This window comes from Camarhynchus parvulus, chromosome 3 (genome assembly GCF_901933205.1).
Source record: "Camarhynchus parvulus chromosome 3, STF_HiC, whole genome shotgun sequence".
Lineage (NCBI taxonomy): Eukaryota > Metazoa > Chordata > Aves > Passeriformes > Thraupidae > Camarhynchus > Camarhynchus parvulus.
Window position 1 is genome coordinate 53,537,922 of NC_044573.1, and position 25,010 is coordinate 53,562,931.

Consider the following 25,010-nt stretch of genomic DNA (forward strand, 5'->3'; position numbering starts at 1 on the left):
GCGCAATACGGGCGGCGCCCACAGCCTCGACCCGCCCGCGTACAGCCAGGTAAGGCACTGGGACAGCCGCATGCGCAGCGCCGCGCCACTTTCTCTTCCGGGTTGGCGCCCGCTGCGCCCCGTGAGGAGCCGCGGCGCTGCCGGGACACCGCTCCGAGCGTCCCTTTCCGCTGAGAGCGGGGGAGAGAGAAAGCCCGTGCGACGGTGGCGCGGCGCTCCCAGTGCGGCCTAGCCCGGTGCGTGCGGCGCCAGCACGCCGGGCCCCGCCCCTGCGCTGGGGGCTCCCCGCTGCGCTGACGGCGCGTGCGCCTGCGCAGACGTGCGGCGCCGCCGGGAGCAGGCGCAGGGGGCGGGTGGAGCTGTTCCGGCCTTTCTTAGGGACACGTGAATTAAACACGTTCTGTGTTCACATGGTGCCGTGAGGTCATTCTGCTTACTGACTCTGCTTTAAAGTAATGAAAGATTGACATCCGGTACTTGTGAGAGGGCTTGGTTTTACCCATGGCTTCGGTAGATCTGCAGAATGGGACTTGCCCAAATACCCCGAATTCGTGCCTAGCATAAACACTGCGCCCAGAAGTTAAAGTAGTAATGTTTAAGTTTAGTCCTCCTATAGTGGTTTGTAAATCACGCCTTGGTTTGTAAGCTTAGTACTGTTTTTAATATTAATTTTAATTCGTTGTCTGTAATAGAATAATTTTTTCGCTGTCTCCCTAGGAGGAAGGAATGAGAGTTTTGTCTTATGGCTGCTCCAGGAAAGGTGGCAGCTTTCCGTCTGCCTCCCCTGCCAACTATTGGAGAGATTATTAAACTCTTTCGCCTTAAAGCACTGAAACAGCTTTCCCAGAACTTTCTACTGGATTTGCGATTGACAGGTTAAATATTTTATTCTGGTATTTTTAGCTAACATAGAACATGTATCCCAGTTTTTGTCAGAATGCCAAGTATAGCTAAGGAGATGTTTGAATAATAGCATTTGCCACAGTAATGGCAGCTCAATGGTAAACCTTTATTATAAAGACCTCTTCTAAAACTATATTCCTAAATTAAATATGGGTTATTGACTGAAATGTAAAAAACCAAAACTAAAGTAGTACTAGTGTCATTTGGGTACTATTTTGGTTTATAAGTTTGACTTAAAAATCAGCATTTTTTTCAGATTATTCTGTATGATAGAAAGTATGTGACACATTGGGCAGTTTAGAGTTTGCTGTGTGCTGTAGATAGGAGACTCATTTGTCTCATTTTATCAGATGTGTAGCTTTTTTAAACCAGCTGCATTGTTCCGAGCAATTCAGTTTTTTTCAGCTTTGTGTCAGCAGTGGGTGACAGAGCTGGCATTGTTCTGTCGCTCAGGGGTGGGTGTCTTCACTGGCACAATGGTGGCTAGATTTTGCATTTAGAAATGCAGTGCAGTTTCATGTAGCTAATTGGATTTGGTTTTGTTTTACGATTCAGACTGATAAAAATTCAGAACATGAAACTCAGTTCTACTTCCTAAGCAACCAGACTCCTACCCCGGAATAAAAATGTCTGCATGCCGTTAGTAAAACTTTACAAGCAGACAGGTCTTCAGATATTTTTTATTGCAAACATAAGAGATCATGGAGTGAGCAGCATAATTTCTGTCAGTATCTTCTCTCCATGCTTCCCAAAGATCCCTTCATTTCATTAGCTAAATTTTCTAGTCCTTAATCTGTCTTCTTTAGTGTCTATAATATTTCCTAATGTTGTATCATTTCACTTATATATGGGTATTCCCTCCTCACCTTTCAACTGCCCTGTTTTCTATAGCTACGAGTTGCCTGTGTTCCAGCTCTTCATTTAGTCCAGTTTCTCCCTCATAAAATTGCTCTGTACATAATGTAATCTTCAAAGAGCTTTGCTGTATCTTTCTTACTTCTTAAATTGCCTTGAAATAGGCTTGCTGTACTGAAATACCTTTATATGGACAAGTAGAGAGACTTTAGGATGTTGGACACAAGCACTTGCTTGCAGCACAATAGTACTGCTAGTGTACAGATAAGTAATATTCTCTTTTTTATTTGATTATGTAATGAGCACAAGAAATACTAAAGACATAAAACTAAAAATAGCTTTTTTACAATAGCTCAGTATATCTTGTAGTATGGAACAAATCTGAATTCTGTGCAGTCTGGTGGGTGCGTGATGATTTAGCTGGGATGTGTCACTGTTTATGTCTGTTCTGAGGTAAGCATGCTTGTGCTTGTGTAACAGTAAACAATGAGGTTATCTTGGTGAGCTGAATCTCCTGGAAAATAAAGGCTTAGTATGTTCTTTGTGTCTTGCAGATAAAATAGTGAAACAGGCTGGTGAGCTGAAGAATGCCCATGTTTGCGAGGTGGGCCCTGGGCCAGGAGGAATTACCAGATCCATTCTCAGTGCTGGTGTTGAGCAACTCCTTTTAATTGAAAAAGATGCTCGATTTATTCCGGGATTGCAGGTACAAACTGGAGAATAATTTGTGTACATATAACCACAGCATTGAATAAGAACATTCTGCGAACTTAGAGAGATTCCAGGTGTCTTGTTGGAATCTCAGCACTGAAAATAGGTTTGGTTCTATGGCAGAAAACAGAGCTATAATTTTCTTGAAGATACACAGTATGGCAATTCATTGTTCCTGCTTTCTCATAGGCCCTTTAGGACCTTATCCTGCAACTGAGTTACTTCCAAGGCTTGTTGGTTTTGTGGTTTTTTTTCAGACTGAGTCATGTAAGGTGCATTTCATCATGCTGGTGAAATAATAATTTGAAGGCTGAATGTAATGTCCTTATGTAGGGTCTTATATTTCATTTTAATCCTAACAATTTTGCTTTATAAAATTGAGAAGGTATATCTCCAATTAATACAGTCAATGTGGGTTAACGTTCAGGTAGAGGAGAATAAAGCAAGCATCTATTTTACATTTTAAATAAAACACTCTTAAGCTTTTCTTCCTTTCTTTTAAAGTTGGCATAGGTTCTCGAGTCATTGTGCCATTTTCAATTGCTATCTACTTGTGTTGCTAAATGTTTATGGAATTTGGCTGTATAAATCTAGCGGGAAAAATAGAATCCAAAAATCTTAAAATTTGACTGTTTTCTTATGTCTCTACAATCTCAAAGCAATTCAAAGACTTTCCTTAAATTGCACTGTGTCTTTTTGAGTAAGTCAGCAGTGAAAATAAATAAGGAGTTCACTTGAGAACTGCTACTGTCTCTTTATATGATAAAAATAATGTAAGGTATGAGTGAAACTGCTCATACCCTGAAACTTGAATGTTCATGTAATTATGTCTTTGTGGGGTTAGCCATTAATAACATATAATATGCCATATTTATCCTATGAAATGGGAAACCATGTTTTTACTTGAGTAGGGGCAATCAGTATTTTTGTTTTAGATTTTGAGAACTGGTTTGGGACTGGAGAGAATTTGAGGTTAAATGACACCTGTTTTAGTTAAGAGAGCTTTTTAAGCACTTGGATGTTTCTTTTCTGATCTTCCAAAATGTGTCCTCTGCAACAGTTTTATCTGAATAAAAGTATACTTCTTGGCATCTAAAATGAGCTTTTGGTATGTAATTATCTTTACTGTTCAAGTGACATAATGTTAGTCATTATTTTTAATTGCCAATCTCCTCAGAGTAGAAGTGAATGTCTGAATGAGGTTATTGAACATAGAGGTGATATAACTCAGTAACAGCAGATGCGAATGAGCAAGAAATGTGTTGCAGCCATTAGTGTTCAATTTGGTATTGCTTCTTTTCCATACAAATAAGACACATAACAATGAATCTTTCTTTTCTAATAATATGGGTTGTAATAATTTTTCTGGTTTCCCAAGCAAACTGTTGAAACTCATGCTCATAAAATGGTTGAGATTTGAATAAGGGGAAATGTCAGAGGTGAAAGTAACAACTGGGGACTGTTACTTTAAAATGTATCTTAGATACTTTTAAAATCGCTGATGTAAAGCATGTGGCATTTTTCATTAACTGTTTTTCAAGCTGTGGTCTCAGTCTCTCACAAAACTGAAGTGGGAATATTCTTTGCTGCAGAACTGATATACAGTGAAGAACATATGTGTACTGAGTTAAAGTTTACACCAGCTGAGCATCTGTCAGTTCTGTCTCAGTCTTAAAGAGTCCCAACCTCTCTATGCCATATGCCCTAGTAGTTTTTAGGTTGGAAAGATTGATAAAGAGAGAAAGGGAGCAAGAGAGTATATTGAATATTAAATTATTCTAGGAACACCATTTCATGTTTTGAACTATGCCCCTTATGCTTCCTTTGTGCCCTTTTGTGTGTGAAGAATGAGACTATCTGTATGATGGAACACTCTTGGCTGGTGTCCTTGATGCGCAGCAGCTCCTGTAGCTGTGTTAGCTGCACAGATTTTCCCTTCAAATAAAAAAAGCTTCACTGGGTTTCCAAGTCTTTATTTCAAATTAGAAATATAAGACAGTGATTTTCTGGTCACAGATTAAATGCAATTCTCAGTTATGTAAAGTGTATTACTCAGCAACCCCTAAACTCAATCTTGATAAGAAAACTCTTATTAGCAAATGACACTATTTTCTAACTTTATTAATCTTACATTATCTTTCAGTATAATCCTGCTAGAGCATTTATAACAGCTTCGAAGAAAGGTTTGACAATCCATGGCAGATTAGTGAATTTGTATGTCATGTAATTGCTAGTATAATGCTGGAAAGTCCATTAAGTGGTTTGGAGTTGAGATTAGTTTTATTTTTTCTGTTTGGAAATAATTGCACTTAAAACATATAGGAACACTTATTTTTTTTAAGCTTTTATTGCTCTACATAAAACATAGCTTTTTTGATAATTAAAAACCCTTAACTTTTACTCAAAATATTTCATGACAACATTATGTGAACAGTAGGAAAAAGCAGTATTTTCCTTTGGCTCAGAGAATTGTGAAAGCTCTTTGTGCTCCTGAGCATATAAGCATCATTCAGATTGAAAATGGGACTAACAATGATGAGCAGTTTATTTTGGCAGTTAGGCCACTGGCACTTAACTGTTTATGAATTTGGATTTCTGTGCAAAAGCAAAGTTATTCTTTAAGCCATTTCTCATTATTGTCTCATAGGATCAATAGATATCTCCAAGTGTCACCTTGAAAAAGTCTCCACTGCTTTTGAATTGTGCTGTTTGTGCATAGTTTCATAGTGTAAGAGAAAAGATTAGTACAACATTAGTAAAGCTTAACTAATTTTGATTATGGGAACTGACACCAGAAATGAAAGAATCAGCCAATGCTGAGTTTGCGTATCAGCCTTTATTAAATACTAGATAAGTTGTGCAAGTGGGCTGCAGAAACTGACAATGGAGATGATTTTGTAATGTCTAGGAAGATAGAAATTGTTGAGATCTTCCCTCCTGCTAGATACTCATTCCATCTTTTAAGTTGATTCCTTGTTTTTAATGGTACAAGTGTAGACTACTACTGGGACTATTAAGAGAATCTCTTCTATATTTTTCATGTAAAAGGAAAAATTAGTATTTCTACAGCCTTGTATCACATATGGCTAAAATTGGATAATAGGCCCTAGAGCTGTGGGGGAAACAGAATAAACAACCTGAGCCCTTGTTTTCATAGGTAATTGGTCTAACAACCTTTTAAAACCTCTTGCTTGCATAATTATTTAAGTCAGGTGAGATCCTCCTAGTGACCTGGGACTTGTTAATTGTTGTTGTTGAAGACAGTATTAGTCATCTTTTCAAGTTTGAATTCTCTATCAAGAATTGTACATCTGTGAGTAGTTAAGTGTTTACAGAATCACACATTAATCCATATCTAGTGTTTGCTTTTTGAATGTAAATACTTACTAAGAGTGTTCTCAGTTTTACCTCCTACTGTGCTTTGTTGTATATTGAAGATAAATATATAGGAATGGTTTGGTTCCCGCTGTGGCTGAAACTGGAAATCAGCTTGGTTAACACTCACTGCTTGCTTGTTTACAAATAGATGCTATCTGAAGCAGCTCCAGGAAAAGTGCGCATTGTTCATGGAGATATCCTGACCTATAAGATGGAGAAGGCATTTCCAAAGCACTTAAAAAAAAACTGGGAGGATGGTTAGTATTTGCATTTGGTTTACTTCATTTTTTAGGGCTTCTGAGTTTGTCTTAAGTAGTGATAAAGTTGAAGTTTACTCAGTGCCGGTGTTACTCTCTTCTGGTACTTGTTGAAGATAAAGAGACAGCTGCTTGTTTTTTTCCCCTAGAGAAAACAGAGAACTTTCTTCCTTTTCTAATACAAAACAGTGGAATTTGTGTGACATTGACCTTAGTTTAAACTGAGGAGCTTTGCAGTTATTAACCTTAGAGTGTCTTGACTGTACAGGAATGACTTCTGGAAAGCATAAAAGGAGATCAAATGGTGCACTTCCTAGATTCTTCCTGTTTTTGAAAAAGTCAGAAATCACCACTGCTGCTGTCCCACTGAAGAAATTTCTGTAACTTGCTTTGAAACTTTTGGAAAACTTGCCTTCAAAAATTTCGTTTTCTTGTTGCTTTGGTTTCAACTAGATATCTTGGGCAAAAGTAGCATCTCATCAGGACTGTGGTTTTCTTGCCTTTTTTTTTAACCTGAGGTTGCAATAGGGCACTATTTCACTTCCATTTCAAAACATGTAATACTATTAGATAAATCGGATATAACCTCCCAGTCCCTATAACCTCCCAGTTCCCGTTTTCCAAATTTTTTAATGTAACGTAAAGTCGTTCTTTGCAATGCCTGAAGAGCAGTCAAGTGCTTTCTGACTTAGGACATAAAAGACCATGGCACATCATGTTCACCTAGAAAAATTGCAAGTTGTATTTCCCTCATTGCAAAAGATAAGTGCTTCACCAAACAAACTGTGATAAAATGGATATGTGAGAGTGTAGTGCAGTTTTAAAAATTTACCTTTCTTGAACATAGAGTCACTATTAGGTTTTGAGCTGACCAATTAAGGCAAGATACATTTCTTCGGTATTATTGCCATATGAAAATCTTAAAAGCTGATGGGTTTCAAAAACTACCATCTCTGATAAATGTGTAATACCACAGATAGACTAGAAATATTACAGCCTAAAAAGTGCTAATAAGTAAAGTGTGCCAGAAAAACAGCTTGAATTTGATATTGTCATCTCTTATTCATGTTATTAAACATTATCATATCTAAGAAACAGTGTACTGGCTTTTGGGTTTTGCCCACTTCTGTTGCACTCCTGGTTAGACATAAGGGTCCCTGCTGCTGAAATCCCTGTGTTGTGTTGTATAGCACACACAGATGTTGATATGATGCATAATTTAAAAAAAGGTACCACTTCTTATTGCTAAGTCTTGTACTTTAACACCTTTTGATTTCGGAGAGCTCTATACAGAAAGAGAGCTCTTGTCCAGTGTAAGTTAGGTGGTTGTTTTGAGGAATGTTAGGACTCAGTAAAATACCTCTGGGAGGATGTGTTGGGCAGATGTATGAGTATGGCTATTTACTCTGTACCTAATAGTCATAGTTTGAAATCACAGGAACTCTATTGTGGTTTTGCCATTCTAGAGTAGCTTAGCTGGAATTTACTCATCAGCTGAAAATCATCTGAAACCTACTGATTTATTCAAATGTAAATGAGAACCAGACCTAACCCCTTTTTTCCAAGTAAATACTGAGAAGAGTAACATAGTTTTGTCAGTGTAAGATGAGTATAAATGGACAGGCATCATTTTGGTGAGCCATGATAAAAATTGTTTCCATATTTTAAGTCTAGGTTGATAGGCATGTATCTTTCTCGTGATTTATTTCTTGGCAAAATCTTACCCAAAACTTTTTCACAGCTGTTTTTCTTCTGTCAAATGTCAACAGAACCACCAGATATACATATCATTGGGAATCTGCCCTTCAGTGTTTCAACTCCTCTCATCATCAAGTGGCTTGAGAATGTTTCAAAAAGGGATGGTCCTTTTATTTACGGCAGGACACAGATGACACTGACTTTCCAAAAGGAAGTTGGAGAGGTAAAATTTTGGCATTTTTTCAATTTTGCATATTGTTAATATGCAATCTTTTGTTTAAAACTACAAACCCTGTCTTAGTTGACTTTGAAAAGAGAGGAGAAGGTTAGTTCAGTTTTTAGTTTGTGGTTATAAATTATGAATTTTGATGTGTTAATTATCTACTCTGATCCTTTCACAAGAATGTAATTTTTTTTAATGTCTTATGCAGGGTTATATTTCATTAAGATACTCTTTCTGTTCTTTTTTGTAGTCTGATTTCTTTAACATGAATAGATTGCACAGCACTCTTCTGTTTTCAAATGTGTTTATTCTCTCACAGTCATTTGTGCAGCGTGTCATCAATCTGTTTTTCCTTGCCTTTCATTTATCTCAAGAAATACGCTTATATTTTTCTTTGTCCTCTTTATTAAGATAATTTTTAAGAAACGCCTTCCTTAAAATAAGGAAAAATGGAAGGTTAGCGTTATTTCCACTTGTGATTAAGCACTTAAAATGCAGGGGGGTGTTTGTCCAGACCATGGAAATTGCCATTGGCTTTCTTGAATGAGACTTGATATCAGAATTATTGATGTATTCTACCATTCTTGTGTGTGTAAAAAGGCCTTAATTGACTTCTGTCACCACAAGTCCAAGAGCAAATTGATATTTTGCTTTGTATTAGTAGTTAGTTTCTCAAGGAAGGCCAGACTGATCTGCAGTGTAGTAGTGTTAATGTCAGATCAGTTGATATTAGGTTGGCTTACTCCATAGTGCTTTCTGACTTAACAGTTTATTTCTATTGACATTGCATGAAACATATAAAACATAGAGAACGGAAAGCTTTTTTGCTTTGCAGTTATGGAAGCAGTCATTTGCATTTAAAGTGCAAAAAAAGGTGTTGCACATCAGCCTGAAAACTGAATTTCCATCTTATTACCCCAGTGTTTGTAACTGTGGGTTACAAACTGTGTTCTGTCTGTGCAGCTTCAATGTGTATGTTATTTTAATTTTAATCCTTCAAAGTAAAAATTCGAATAGGAAAATTTTGTTGGTTTTTTTTTCTCTGTGAAAATTAGTAACAAATATATGTGAGTGGGATGTCTGCTGTCATTTTTTGGGTCAAAATTGTGCCAGACATATTGTGCTACATTGCCCTAGCTTTGCAATCAAGATTGAAGAAGTATTTCCAGTAGGTGGCTCTAGAGAACACTAGGGACAAACATTTGGCATGAAATAAACCAGATTTCTTAATTCAGTTCTGGGCTCATTTGGTTTCAGGCATTACAGAATCCAGGTCTGTTTCCCAGAATGACTTCATGTCAGGTGAGATTAGGCCTTGTTATAAAATCAGGCTAATGGACTGTGATGTAAAATGCAGAGTGATGATAGGTAAGATGCATAGTTTTGTGACAGCAAAAATTCACCTAACACTGTGTGAGAGCCCTCTGTCCTTTACATTGCTGTACCCAGCTGCATATCCAATGGTGACAGGCAGATTACAGTTCTTTTGCACCCAGTAGAGCTCAATTAGGTGCAAAATAGCATGCACACTTAAGCTGTTGTACTTAAAACACTGAGGAGTTAGAAACACTAGGAAGTGGAGTATATTGTTCAAGGTCATGCAGTGAAACAGTGTTAATTGTTGAGTTTACGTTGTGAGATCTCTTGATTCTTGTTCAACACGGGTCTTCCTCAAAGACAGAATTGTTCATGGTTTTTGGTTTGCATTTCCATTATTGGTTTGATACCATGAAAAGAAATTGTTTAAAGACACTATTTTATTTTATGATTAGGAGAAAGAATAATAATTAGGCTCTGTGTCTTTTCTCCTGATCCTCTGGAGTTGCTTAAAGTAACCACTGTAAATAGATGTGTAGAGACATAGTATCAGGAAAGAGAGAACAGTGTAATGCAGATCATAGTGAGTTGCTACTGATATTTTGTGTATCTCTGGATTTATAGTCTTGATAGGGGAATTTGGTGTCCTCCCTGGATATTTCTAAGGTAAGAACCTGAATATCAAAGAAAGTCTGTATATATGTCATAAGCTCACAGAAAGCATAAGATGCATCATGGAATGGAGTGATGTGCTTTATAATTAGTTAGGATAACTTGATGTTAACAGTAGGAAAGTGAAGCAATGTGCCCTTTTATTTATGGTCAGACTTTGTTTTGCCAGTGTAACAGAGAAGTAGATACCTTTGCCTATCTTGCTGGTTATATTTTCTTGCTTTTCTGTTTCCCTGTAGCACAGCAATGTTGGTGTGAGTTATGTCACTAGACACCTACAACTGCAGCCCACTGTGTTCTGATATGATATAAATAAGTTGATTAAAGCTGATGAGAGCCAGCAGTTATTTTATATGCTGAATCTGAGGCCTGTTAAGGAGGATAAGGCCAAATACCCACATCAGTAAAAATAGCGCTTTTGAGTGTCAAGCAGATAATTTTTTTACTTTGTAGTTTAAATTTGTAAAATTGCTATTCACTTTGTGGGTAAGAACATTTGCTTTGTCCCAAATTCTTCAGTGCTTCATCTCAAATCTGTCACCCTAAGCCAGGTTCTTCCAGCCCACTTACTCTAAAATTGATCCTCTAACAGGGCCTGTTGCTATAGAACGAGGGGTAATGGTTTTAAAACAAAAGAAGGCAGATCTAGATATAAGGAAGTAATTTTTAAAGTGAGGTAGTGAAACACTACAGCAGGCTGCCAAGAGATGGGGTAGATGCCCTATCCCTGGAAACCTTGAAGGTCAGGCAGGGCAGGTGTCTGAGGAAGCTGACCTAGCTGTGCATGTCCCTGCCCGTGGCTGGGGGTTTGTCTGGCTGGTCTGTGCATGGGTGCTGTACACAAGTATGTTCCTGCTGCTGTGGTTGAAGTGATTTAAGATGTTACTATCCAGATGTTAAGTTACCCCTTCTGTAAATGAGAAGGAGGAGCTTACTGCCTGAGACTTGCCAGTTGGTTTCTGGGAGAAGTAAAGATAGGTTTGTTTGAATTGGCGGTGGAAGTATTGCTACAAGTGTTGCCATTAGGTCAGTTTCATTTCCACTGCAGAGGTTAAGGAAGTGCGTGTCAGGTTGCATTGTTAGACTTTGCAGTCTGGGTTTTTTTTAGAGAATAATAATTTCCTCTGACACAACAATGAAGGTAGCTTTAAATGCTGGCATAGGCAGAAAGAATCACTGACCTTTCTTTCCAAAAAGTCATTGAAAAGTATTTATTTGCTCCATGCTGAACTGCCTTTAGGAAGAGTTGTTTGAAAAAGTGTGAAACTTCGGCAACTGGTTTAACTTTTAGTTTTCAGGCATAAATTTAATAAGCATGGCGTCGTTTTATGAGTAGTCTTTTCGTGTGGAGCTACATGCTGTACAAATATTACCATATTACCAAATATGCAAATTGGGGTTCAGTTTTTATTTTTTTATTGAGATGGTGGTAAATAAGAACATGAATCATCATGATTCTGTTTTTGCATGTGTTAGTGAAATGACTTCTGTAATTTGAGACTTGTTTTACTAGATGCTTTATATGTTTCAATTATGTTTGTGCAAGCAAAACACAATAAAATGTGTTTCTTGCCAGGTCACAAAAACATAGGAAACCTCTGTCAGGCTACTATTTTGTAAAAAAATCATGGGAAAATCAGAGGATACTTAAATTGAATTTTAAGACTTAATGCTCTCGCTGTTAGGCATTCTAAATTTATGTAAAGTAGACCCAGCCACCTGGCAAATATTGTAAGAGTAGACCAGTAAGTTATGAAGAACTTTTGGTTTCTAGCTGATCTTGAATTCATGGAGCTTTGTTTCATCTTGAAGAAGAAAAACAGTAGTAATATTTTTTACAGGAACAGTGGAAGGAAAGGATTGTGAGAATACTGTCAGCTGGTGTTAGGTTTGGTTTGAATCCTGCAGTCAGAATAGTTTTCTCTTGTGTCCATACAAAATTCTTTTGACATTCATTTAAATCTGCAGAATTTCTAGGAGTTCCTTTTCACGTGCATTTGATTGCAGGACTGAGGTTGTAAATCAGTTGGTATCTTAGTGAAATGCTGCTATATTGGAGAGGAAAATTATAGATTAACTGGGCATACAATTTGTTACAAGTTTTTAATGATTAACTGGTGTCTTTTTCTTAAATTTGATTATACTGAAAATCAAGCTTTAATACAACTGGTCACTTGGCCAGTTCAGTATCACTGATGTACATGTTTTGGTTCTCCCCTAGAGACTCACAGCTAATCCAGGAAGTAACCAACGCAGCAGACTGTCCATCATGGCTCAGCATCTCTGTTCGGTGGAAAACTGTTTCATAATTCCAGGTCAAGCCTTTGTTCCAAAGCCAGAGGTAGGTTTTCCTATATTTATTTGTGGTTTTTGTTAACATGTCAGTCAAGCAATGTATCTTATTTTCACTAAGGAACATTGCTGGCTGCTCTATTTGACCATCTCCGTATTACAAAGTGGAATGATGTAAAATTCCTGTAAATGAAGCACGCTTATTCTGAGAAAGTGGGGGTTTTTTTGGTTTGTTTTTTTTTTTTTCGTTCCTCAGAACTTGGCTTTGACCTTCAAACCTATCTGCAAGGTCAGCATACTTCTTTGGTTGTTCTGGAGAGGGAGATTAGGATTTAATATCAGGATAGTCTGCTAGGATTGGAGTATTTTTCGAAAGCCTGCTATTTTACCATATGCATTTATAAACAGTTTGGGAGTTGTGCCTTAAGAATTTGATGTGTCTTTTGAAAGAGTGTGATAAGAAAAGCTTTTCTTTTGTCACCTTTGTAAACATCTCTAATTTTACCATGTCTATAATCTTTATGTTTCACCCCAGTCATCTTTCGCATGTTTTATTCCCTCCTATTTGCTACAGCACTTTGTCAGCTGTATCCCACTGATTGTTTAAAAAAGTAACAATCTTTTCTCCCTCTTATGTGTTCTTAAGCGAGTAAAGAACAATCTCTTTGTTGTCCTCTTATCTACTGCCACTGGTTTTTATTAATAGCCATTATGAGTACAGGAATCAAAAATTAAGAAATAATTCAGTATTTTGGACAAGAAGCTGGTTTTGGTTCGGTTTGGATTTTTTTGTAAAAATTTGTGCTTGACTTTAAGTGATTTTTATGTCCTTGAATGCATGTGGAAATCACAGGCTTATAGAACTATTTGGGTTGGAAGGAAGGTCATTTACTACCAGTCCCATGCAATGAGCAGGAACATCTTCAACTACATGAGATTGCTTAGAGCTCTGTCCAGTGTGATCTTAAATGTTTCCAGGTATGGGGCATCTGCCATCTCTCTGGGCAACGTGTCTGTGTTTTACCAGCCTCATTGTAAAAAGCTTCTTCCTAATATCTAATTTAAATCAACCCTCTGCGAGTTTAAAACCATTACTACTTGTCCTATCAAACTGCTGTTCTGTTTCAGAAGTGAACTTGCAGCTTCTGAAAGTTCCTCTTGAATTGGTTGGTTCAGCTCTTCAATACATCTCCCTTCCCCTTTATCAGTCTCTCTCTCTTGGTCCTTTTTACTTTGCTGGCATATCTCCTGGGAACCTTTGGAAGGTTATTTTCTTCTTTATCACAATGAATTTTTAGGCCTCTATCTGCGTATAATTCTGTTAAAATTCTTTCAAATCTGTTAGTATTTTTTGAGCAAGTAACTGTTCAAACATGTTAAATTACAGAAATCTGTTGTGAAAGAAAATGACCATGCTTAAGAAGTCTTATTTTTTGCTTTGAGGTTTTGGCTTTTTTTCCCCATTTCCTAGCTGAATGGAAAATAATTTCAGGATGTCCTCTCACTGTCAAATATGTGAAATAGTTTTAAGTAAGGCTAAAATTCCATTTTTATGGTGGGGATTTTTCAGTGGGGAGTACAACTTGAATAGTAATAGAGCTAATGTAGTTAAAAGTCTTGTGCAGACTGTGTCCCAGGATTGGGAAGCTCTGACTGATATTTCTATATTCCTGTACTGAAAAGGCTGTAGTTGACCAAGAGAGATAACACACAGAGTTATGACAAATATCTTAGTATAAACACATCTTAGAGTCAGTTAGTGTTCTGTTGAATCAAAAAAGCAGTACAACTAATGGCAGGCATATTTTTATTTAATGTATTTTCTGAGTTAAAACAAGTATTGCTTATATTGCAAAAGCAGAAAGTAGAATTCTTTCAGACAGGACTGGCACCTGTTTTCACTATTATTTTTTTTCCTTCATACACCTCTTGTAGACTGATCCTGTGTTTTGTCCTTGTTCTTTTAGCTGTAGGCTGACATGGTTTTAGATGTTACCTTTTGTCATAGAATCTGTTTTATTGGAAAGCTCTTGCAGCATAGTGTGAATGAAATGGCTCCAACCTTGATTTTTGTTTCATAGCTATATGAAGTACAGCTACTTCATATAAAGTTTCAGGAAGAAAAATTTGCAGTATGTGTAACCAGTGAGCTTTTTGTGTTCATGGTATGCCATTATTGCCATTTTCTTACACCTTCCTGTAAAAATGCCTCTTGATTGTAATTTTTTGCAAACAAATTTAACTCACATAGTAGTGATCACAGCTTAGGGTCATGTCAAACCCCTTTCTAAGGGTGGAGATGCTTGTTTATGAGAAGGAATTGTTTACCTCATTTGCTCAATGCATGAATATTATTTCAACGTTTCTATGAGTGTTGAGACATACAAGATTCTTGGTTAATGGAGTGGTGCTGCCCAACATTGTGTCTAGGAAAAAAAGAAATTGGCTTTTTGGTTATAATGAAGTCTCTGCAATACCTAATAACTGCTGATAGTTGCATTAGAATAGGACAAATCAAGCTCCTTGATTAAAACGTAGGGAACTCAAAATAGGTGTGTAACAGTAGAATAAAAACAAGATGTAATGCCATTCTGTGTGTGAAAAACGAAGACTCTCTATGAATAAAGACAACTTACATATTAAGTCCATAAAACAGTCCACTTTACCAAATGCTGTAATAAAATATCTTTTTCCAACATACCAAACATTTTATGTTTAAGCTCCTTCACAGTCTTTTAGCAAATTTCAGACTAGTACTGACGGAAATGGAAGTTGTGTATACACACGCAGAATAAATAGCAGTTGCTTTTATTGAGAGACTCATCCAGCATCATATTCCAAAATTTAAAGTCCTGTATCATACCCATCTTTATTCTTGATTTGGTTCTCACTTAGGGAAGTATTTAGGTAGAACATCCTTTGCCAGTGACCAATGTGGTGAAAGAAAAGGTTAAAGGATTTAAGGTAATTATTCAAAATAAGGTAGTTGAAAAAATCAAGAAGCTGTCTCTTTATCACTATTGTATAGTACATTTTACAGTAATAGAATACCTGGGAGTGGACCCGGAACAGATCCTGCAGGAATAATTAAAATAACTTAAAAGGTCCTTTAAGAAGGTCAGAAATGTAGAAAGAAGGCAGTAAGAGGTTACTGTGTCATTTGAGCTGTTAATAACTGCCTTTAGCAAGTGTAAGCCAGAATGTTTACAGATGTTTCTTGAATATAGATAATTTAGTTTCCATCCTGTTCATTATAGTTTGCAGGTGTTTTCACAGTTATGGTTACATTTCTCTTGTTGTAATGCTCCTCATCTCTAACATTCACTGTGTAGTGATAGATTAGTAGCAGTTGGTGGCTATCCAGCATACTTTCCTTTAACAATAATAAATGAAACCCGCAGCAGGTGGCAGTTTGGGGCAGGAGAGCTGGGTTTGGCAAGAGCTGAATGGTACTGCTGATCCTTCAGCCTGATATGCAGAGTATACAGTGCAGCTAAAGTTTGGAGCCTTGAGCTTTTGTTGTGGATTTGTTTTGGTTGATTGATTTTTTTTGTATTTTTTTAATTTTTTTAACAAAATCTAGTTACCAAGGCAATTTAGAATTGAAAATGAAAGGCAGATGTGCCCGTTTTTTTTAAATCTTTGAATTTGCCTTCTTGGACAAATAGTTTCTGGGTTTTTTTCCTTGCATCATAAATAAAATCAAGATAAAAATGTAAAATACACTATAAAATGTCATATGCTATTGAAAGTCTGATTGACTAAACAGAAAGCAGTTAGTTTTTAATCATCTTTGCTGTAACAAGACATCGATGCATAAATTGTGCAGTCAGTTATGTTTTTAAAATAGTTCCTTGTTCTTCAATAAGTGTAACTTGTGAAATCAGAAAGAAGGGTTTGAAAAATCAACAAAATAAAGTACTCTTGTAGCAGGCAAGTCTTTTTCTACTCTTTCCTTTTTGTGGATGCCCCTATAAATGAAATGCCTTGCATAAGCATAACTGCAACCCAGATACAGCAAAGATTAAGTGCTATGTTACACATTTGTTGAAATAACCAAACTACACTTAACACACAAAAAAGCCCCTTGAATGAATAGAAATACTTCAATGGATAGAAATAACTATTTATACATAGTCCTTCAGGCTGTAACCTGCATTGCTCTCCTGCTCTGTGGATGGGAAATGGTGCTGCTTTGGAGGGTAAATCCATGCTCCTTGCTGCCTTTTAAAACAGGAAGAGCAGAAGATCACACCTGCGATAAGCAGAAACCCTGCTGAGATGAATCCAGTATAAACTGCTCCTCCGGGTTCGTGTTTACTACTCTCTGGGATGGTCTGGTCCAGGAAATTTGAAATAATTTCTCTCGTGTACCAGCACGTTGGTACTAATCCAAAGATTCCTGCAAGAATGAAGCAGATTCCTCCAGCAAAACAAGCGTTATTTTTGCTGTCAGTGTCCCCTCCCAGCCTTGTGCATTTCATTCCGACTGTAGTGATGCAGATCCCAAAGGCTGATAGGATACATGACAGTACCATGGTGCTCCGTGCAGCCTGGATGTAGACGGGGAGAGAGAGAATGGAGTATTTCAGGTTACAGCTGAACATCCCAGTGCTGTACCATGTGCAGTCCATCCAAAGTCCTTGCATCTGTGTTATAGCTGTTATGATATTTGAGCCAACGTCTGCATTTACCTTCCAGTTTGGTAGCAAGGTGGCTGCGATATCTCCAAAAACGCCAGACAAAGCCAGAATAAAAGCAAAGAACTGCAGGCTTGCTGATGCCATGATGGTTTTCTCCTGTCACCTTTTGTCTGCCTTTTCTCTCGTGGAAATGAGTAACTGGGAGCTTCGTAGCCAAGCTGTGGCTGTCTGTGCAACAGGGAGGAAAGGGGGGGAGGAGAAGTTCGAGGGTGAAAGGAAAAGAAATCAGCAAACAAAAAAAGCTTGCATTTAAAATTAGAGCTATCTGAATGAATATCTGAATATGACCCTGCAGCAGCTGAACTGCTGTACGCAAGGTACTTGAACAGAGATGATGGCAAATGGACAGTGCTTTAGAATTGCTTGTAAAAAGGAGCTGCCCTTTCATACATGATTGCAAGCCATCAAGCAAAACTTATTTTACTGCAGTTGGTTTTGGTAATAGCATACAAATTGCAGGCTTACTAGACAAATACACATTGTAAATGGAACACTAGAAACTTGCAGATTAGAAGCCATTGTGGTAGGAAAACACTCTGGTAGAAACGATACTGTACTCTTCATGTGCCTTGTTTAAGTGTGTTGACAGCTGTAGTCAGCTCCTGTTGACTTTTTATAACAATGGGCACTGCTGTACTATCTCTTATTTAAATTATGATTAAAGGTAACCCCTTATTTCTGTTTTTCAAATATTACTTGTTCGTCTTTTTAATAAGTGTTACAAAATACCTTGGCTTTGGAGGAGAATAAAATGGAATTTAGTTTTTGCATTTTCACAATTAGTCACATGACTTTTCTAAATAAATATTTTATTTAATTTTTATTTAAACTTACCAGTTTTCTATTCTCAGTTATTTCCATTCCTTGACTCAGAGAAGCAGTATTTAGAAAGTCATAAGTGTGACTGTGATCTTCCTCTGCTTCTAAAATGTTTTTAATACTGGTATGAAACAGCTCATTTGTGGAAGTGCCTTTTTTTGAATCAGTCACCTGTCTGAAATAATTTGCAAATCTGCCATGAAGTGATAGTTTTAAAAAATTCATTGAAAAGCTCCTTGCTATTCTTTTATACAGTGTCCAATTTCATTTGACAGATGAGAACATTTTGGGCAGGATGATAACTGTGCAGCTGGGAAGACAGAACTGTTGCTGTCACCTCAGCTGGACTGTTGAGATTGCAGATGCAGAACAGTGGATTGAAACCTCTGAGAGTAGGATTAGCAGGTGATATCCTGCTTTGCCTTTTGCGTGGGGCTGTATAATTGGCAGGTTTTGTCTTTTATCAGTGGTAGACAAAGGGCAGGCTTCTGTCTTAGCATGATCCAGACTTTTTATTTAAATATGTACCATGATATTAAAATTGGTCTGCAGCATTAGAACTTTTTTGAAAAGCCATAAGGGATAAAATTAAATGAAGGGGAATACAAAATATCTGTAGCATTGTACTCTTATTTCAGTTCATTATAAATAAGACAACAAGATTTTGATCAGTATGTATTCTATCAGTCTTTAATGGCATTTCTGGACTAATCAATATATTTATCCTTTGTAAGTATAATGCTGTTATCCTCTATTATAATATATAGTATAATTCTCTAGATTCTCTCTCTATATATAATTTATATATTTATACTCTAATCTTTTTATATTGTATTTATTTCAGGTAATTGTTCAAGGATATGCTAACTCTGTCCAGCATAAATATATATTAAAAATGCTTAAATTTAAGGTAAAAATGTTAACAGCTATTCATTGTTAAAACCTTATTTCAAAGACCTGCCTATTTCCAAATCCCTTCAGTTTGTTCAGGCTGGGAAGAGCTGTTCTGGCAAATACATATCATTTGCTGTACAGGCCCATGGGAAAGATGGCTTAACTTCCTTTTACAGAAAGAGCTGACAGGTCTGGGTAGCTCAAAACTCATTCGTATTCTCATTCATATTCTGAAAAAGCTAATTAGTACTCTGAATCAGCCTTTTTCGTTACTTCCTCTTTAAAAATCAGTATATAAAAACATGCAAGCATAAACACAAACCACTGCAAACAGTAGCCATACATTACATTTAATGGGGTGAACCAAGTTAAAGGCATGATAAATTCAAGTATAAGCACTACAGTTGTGATTAAACATACAGTTACGTTTCATATCTGTGTGTGTAAGACTTACTGCTGATCGTGAGGTCTGAGATGTTTTCTTCACTGTAGATGTCCTGGTAAATGCAGTTTCTCTTGAATGCAGCTATCCCTTCTCATGTAAAACTGCATTGGCATGTATTAACAAAATTTCTTGGAATGTTGTTTTTTTTCTGTTCTCCACAGCAAGTGCATTACTGCTGTTTGTTCCCTCTCTTAGTTCCATCTACCCGAGAATAAAGGAGTACTTTGTTTAATGAGTTTTGTTTGAAAAACACTCAGTAAGGGAAAGCAAAGAGATTATGGAATAAAACAGACGGTGGCCCTTAGTCCTAAATACATAATGATATCCAAGTTCTATGATGGAAAGTGTGAGCAGTGATTAAATAGAGTAAAATCTTGTGAATCCAGAAACTGTAGACTTACAGACTGGGGGGAGAATCATTTAAGTTGCACTGAGAGCCAGAGAGTTTTCTTGTTTGTCAGTTGTTGTTTTTTTCATCACAGATAATCTTATTAAGAGTTTAAATTTCCTAGAAAAGAACTGTGCAATTTATTTTAATTTGTAATTGGAACAGCAGGACACTTCTATTCAACTGCAGGCTTTGCTTGTCTGTTCCTGATAGCTTTAGCCTTCTGTAGGTTATCCTCTAACTTGTTACCTTTGTATAAGGCTGTATAAAGAATAAGGGAATAAAGCAGCTGGTAAGGCTTCCATGGTAAATGCAGTACATCAGAGAAGTGGCCTCAACAAGTTGGTGTGAGAAATCAAGAAGTTGGGAGAAAAGTCTTGCTCATTGCAGCAGTGATGTACTCACAGGTTCTTACCTGACTTTGGGTGTCTTGTGATTCTGTTTGTGAGCCTGGTGTGAATGGAGTTACTGCAGAGCTCTTCTTACACAGGAATAATTTTTATTAGTGTAGGGGCATAGTTGCTTTCTGCTGGAAGTGAGCCAAAAGTACTCTTCTCAGAACTCACTACATGTTGCACATATCTGGTGTTAGACCTAACATTTGTTTGTAGTAGACAGATAATTTATCTGAATACTTGGATTGTGAAACTGCTAGCTTAGAACTATCTCAGTAGGATCTCAAGCAGTCTGTTTTAATGAAATTGTAATATATTCTGCTTTGGTTTTAGTTCCCTATGAGCAAATTACATCTTGAGAAAAGGTTACATGGATTTACTTTTAGTACAGCCCTGTTGCAATGTGCATGTATTGCCCATTATGAGACCTTTGTTGTCAACAATTAGTAAAAATTGTCTCATTTAAGCTTATTCTGATTTAGTGTGTTGATTTCATTAGCAAGGCAGCAGACTTGTGTGAATTAAATTGTACTGTGTTATGTGTTTCTCCTACCCTACCAGAACATAAACCTTCATTGTACAGTTATACTAAAACAGTAAGGGGTGAATAATTGCTGCACTAGTGACAATTTGGGATGTATCAGTTGAATAATTTTGGTATTTGTTGTTTTGTAAGACTTGAGTGTTATTTTGTAAATATTTCTAAAATACTTGGTTGGGTGAAAAGTGTTACTAGTAAAATTATCTAATCAACATATGTATTTTAAGTGTTCTTATGCACTCTATTGGCTTTCATAATTCTACTCTCTATTTGATGCATATTAAAAGGTATGGGGAAAATAGCATGTATGATTTTAAAGGAGTGGCCATTTACCAATGAAAAGCTTTCCCCTGTGTCTGTTGCTATAGTAACCAAGCAGCTTTCCTGGGGTCCAAAGAAAACAGTGTCTATAATGGAACTGAGAAGTGCTGTGTTTTGTTTCAGAAGCAGAAATTATAACCTACTGGCCTTGAGATTGCAAATTGAGCTGTTTAGCTCTGAAGCTGTACACTGTATCTAGATTATGTGCTTTTTTCCTTCAGAAATTTTTGTTCAAGATGTGTCTCTAACTCCCAAAGAGCCCTCGTTCTCACTTATGAGGATTTCTACAGAATTGAGATGACCAGGTGATGCCACATGGTTGTTTTATTACCCTTAATTTTGTGGGAGTAATACCTTGTTATATCTCCTGGCCAAAATGTAGATAAACATATGCATGTACCCTTAGTATTTCTGTTCAAAGAGCTGATTGGACATGTGAACTATGTATTTGCTCTGTTCAAAAAGATTAACTTTTCTTCTACTCAATGTGAACACAAGTACACAAGTTTTTTTTCTATATCCCTGTGATCTTCCTGATAGGAGCAACCCATGGCAAAGGCAGATGCTCTGAACACTTGAAAAATTAAAAATCTGCTTTGGGAAAAAATTTGTATGTGTTTCACTGCAGATTCCATATGTCAAGTTTTTTGTCACCTGATTTTTAAATAAGTTCTTGTGCTTCACATTTCAGTATTTTTAAGAATTTTTTTTCTGTTGTATTTTTAACTCTAGCTTTCAGAGAAGGTGGACAACTAAAGAAAAATACTCCAGTAGTATATACTTGGGATCAGCAGTGCTAGTACTAGAAACTTGCTGTGGGTTTTTTCTTCATCAGCACCATTAATTGGTATTTTCTTTCCTTTCTCTAGCCAGTATTTTTGCTCGGCTTTGTAAGTTCTGTCTACATGAAAAACTCATATTGTTTGGATTTTACAATTCCTTTGAAACTTGTGTTGTAGAAGCATTTGTACTGGATAGATGTACTTAACAGCTGAGCTGTTCCCACAGAAAGAACAAAATAGATGGATGGCACCTTTGTGTAAGATTATGTCACATCAGAGGTTGCTATGAGCAGCTTTGGTTGAAGCAGTAGAAGGAACATTTTCTGTTTTGAAGTACTCTCGTGCTCTGGGTTATCTTGAACAATTGGTACACTGAGACTGTGGTTTAAGCAGCAGCTGTTCTTTGGTCTGATTGTGTCTCTCTTTTCTGTCAGAACCAGCACATGTGATGATAAATTCATGTTCTGTGAGTGCCAGTATTGACTGTCAGACGGTGATTGCCTATCATTTTAGCAGACTTTTTAATAAAGAGACAAAATGTTTTTTAAAATCACTTAAAAATTAGTACAGTACTTGTACACATTTTACAAAATTTTAATGTGCTCCTGCACAGAAATTTTTCCTTTTTATTGTTGTTAATATTTAGTTTGGAAGATGATCTGCATTATTCATTGTTGTGCAGAACTGGAGTTTTATTCTAGCTCCTAATTTTTAGTATAGAAGTCTGAATTCAGAAAGTTTCTATATATTACAGTGTCTCTATAACTGCATGACATGCATATATACACATATAAAAAACATAAAGTGTGTACATATTACTTCATTCTTTTCTCAGACACAGGGCAAGTGACTACTCTGTGAACCAGTCTGATTTGAGAGCTACAAAGGAATATATACAAGCTTATCTTTGTGGAATTGTTCAAACATAATTTTGGATGAACTGTGATACACAGTGTAAATACAGAGTTGTGTGGTCACTTAAACTGAGTGCACTTATTTCTACCTACCAGTCCTTTAAATAGACTAGCAGTCTTAATACATTAAAAAGCAATTCCTTAGCTTACATTTTAGAAAAGCCCTGGAGCAAGAGAAAACATATAGGGAATGAGTTTGATTTCTAATTATAATACCAATTTTCTCCAGCTGCCCTTCAGCCTGTATATCAAATATTATCCAATTTGTGTATTATGTCAGAATTATCTTGTGGAAGGATCTGAAGACATAAGTGCTAATTACTTTACAGATTACATGAAAGTTGCTCTAAATGGACAAAGTGCCATGGGGGTAAAAAGTCCTAAGTACTGATGGCATGTGAACTAATTGGAAATATGTAGATAACTAAGACTAAAATTCTGTAGGGTCTTGAAAGCTAAGGCAAATCTTTATTCCATACCATGCCATTAGTCACTGCACAGCTGGCTTACCTGCGGCAAGAATGCCTTCCTATATTGTGCCTGTTTGCTGATGTCTAGCCAGGTAACTTAGAAGTAATGTGTCTCAGAAGAAGATGTCTACTCAAATTTATCTATTTATCTTTCTTTTCCATGTAGGTGGATGTGGCTGTGGTGCATTTAACTCCATTGGTGCAACCAAAGATACAGCAGCCATTTGAGCTGGTAGAAAAGGTGGTTCAAAGTGTTTTTCAGTTTAGAAGAAAATACTGCTTCCGTGGAATTGAGTAAGTATTTTTAATGAAAACTTCCCAGGTAATGTTTTTGTAAATGCATCTGCTACTAAATCAGCTATGCATTTGATTTTATTATTCCAATTTTAAATTTGTTGTCATAGTTCATCAGATCTTTCAGAATGGTTTCTGGACACAAGAGTATGAGATTATTATCTAAAGTAATTATGTAATAATTACTTGTGCATTTTTGTTGGTGCAATTGAAGTTGTTAAAAATCACTAGGATAAAGTGGTCATCTTTTCAATAGTTTGTCTGCCTCAGAAATGAAAAAACCCCAACCCAACCAGAAAAACTACAGAACAATTGAGTTAAAAAATGAAAGTATCAAAATTCAGAACCAAAGATGGCAGTGTGAAGGGAACATCATCTTTAGGAAATTTTACATATTTGGGGATAATGTCAAAAGGTCAAATTTTTGTTTCTGTGCTTGCCCTTTTATGGAGTTCTTACTGGCTTTTTAAAAATCCTGTATCTTACTGAGGGAATTTATTCGGTTCTCTGATGAGAGAAACCTGCAGTCTTTTTGCCAAGGATCCTGTTTCACCTCCAACACTGCCATGTGTGTGTCTTACTATGGGCAACCCACCAGCATTCAGCACTGTAGAACGTGGGACAGAGATGCTGTTATGACTAGAGGCATCTCATGCAGCCTGGGCTCCATGAATGTTGCTGGGCATAGTTTTGGCCCTGATGCAGTCTAGAATTAGGGTGGATACTACCCTACTGTACTACAAGCCTTCTGTGTCACTATTTTTAAGGTGAACAAAGAATTTTGCATCTAGTTTTGGGTTGTTGGGTTCTCTTTCCTTGAGACCGTAAATGCCATTGATATGTGGGATGCAGACATTGGATCTAAAATGAGTACAGATTTCTTTGTGTTAAAGTTTGAGTATGCATTTCAAAGTGTTTAGAAAATGAGATGTCCAAATTCTAGACTGGTTTGGTTTTGACTTACAGGGTGGTGATGGCTTTCTTTCTTTTTTTTTCCTTTTTTTCTACTGTGAGGGAATGGTTTCTCTTGACAATGTAAGCAAAAGGCACATGCAGTCAGCATATCTATGTTGTGTACAATATCATTACCAAAGTTTAAAAAAAACCCTCCCAACTTCTGTGTAATCTCAAATTGCTCATAACTGCTTTACATTCCTTTGAGGCAAGGAGGGAGAAACTGAACTTCTGGACGTCACGTATTTCCCTAGCAGCTTATCCTACCTTAGCCCTACTGTGCAGCTAAGAAGCACAATCCTCTTATTCTTTAGCTGACCTGAAAAAAAAAGCAAATTTTAGTGTATAAAAAAGCTGTTAAGTTCATTATAAGGCTCTCTATCACACAGACTGTATAAAAACAAGGCAATAGACTCACTTCATATTTGTGGATGGATTCTGGGCTTTGAGATGTGAAATATAAGATTGTGCTATGAAGTCCAGATTGTAGTTTGAGTTGTGGTTCATGACATTTATATGATGGTTCATAGTCTGTAAAAAAAGACTAGATAGACTTTGCTCCAGGTATCTTAACTACAGAATCAAAGGAAAGACGGATATTGAAATAAAAATTGACCCATTGCTGACCTAGGTGCTAAACTAATGGGAACATTTTGACAAAGGCCTGAAGTAACATATACTAAACAGGTTTCCCAGAAGCTTCATTCTTCACTTAAAATTTTAAACCCCTTCTTTATGTTCTATCTACCTACCAGGAACGAACTATAATTTCTTCTACAAAGCC

General features: G+C 36.7%; 2 protein-coding genes across 5 annotated transcripts in view; one reads left to right on the forward strand and one right to left on the reverse strand.

Moving 5' to 3' along the window:
• The window catches only part of TFB1M (transcription factor B1, mitochondrial), a 26,868-nt gene continuing 1,858 nt past the window's right edge, over positions 1-25,010 (forward strand). The window contains exons 1-7 of one of the 4 annotated variants that reach the window (XM_030944260.1): positions 1-49; positions 718-875; positions 2,313-2,464; positions 5,996-6,104; positions 7,874-8,025; positions 12,236-12,355; positions 23,145-23,272. In XM_030944260.1, coding sequence (XP_030800120.1) covers positions 743-875; positions 2,313-2,464; positions 5,996-6,104; positions 7,874-8,025; positions 12,236-12,355; positions 23,145-23,272 — 794 coding nt within the window. In that variant the 5' untranslated portion in view covers positions 1-49; positions 718-742. The other 3 variants (XM_030944262.1, XM_030944263.1, XM_030944261.1) reach the window with 3 other exon arrangements.
• Positions 16,434-17,336, reverse strand: CLDN20 (claudin 20). The gene has a single exon (XM_030944264.1). The coding sequence runs from the start codon at positions 17,091-17,093 to the stop codon at positions 16,434-16,436; it is 660 nt and encodes a 219-aa protein (XP_030800124.1). The 5' UTR covers positions 17,094-17,336.

Bases quoted from the DNA above. Each gene is read 5' to 3' on its own strand.
- CLDN20 (XM_030944264.1), bottom strand. From the start codon at position 17,093: ATGGCATCAGCAAGCCTGCAGTTCTTTGCTTTTATTCTGGCTTTGTCT.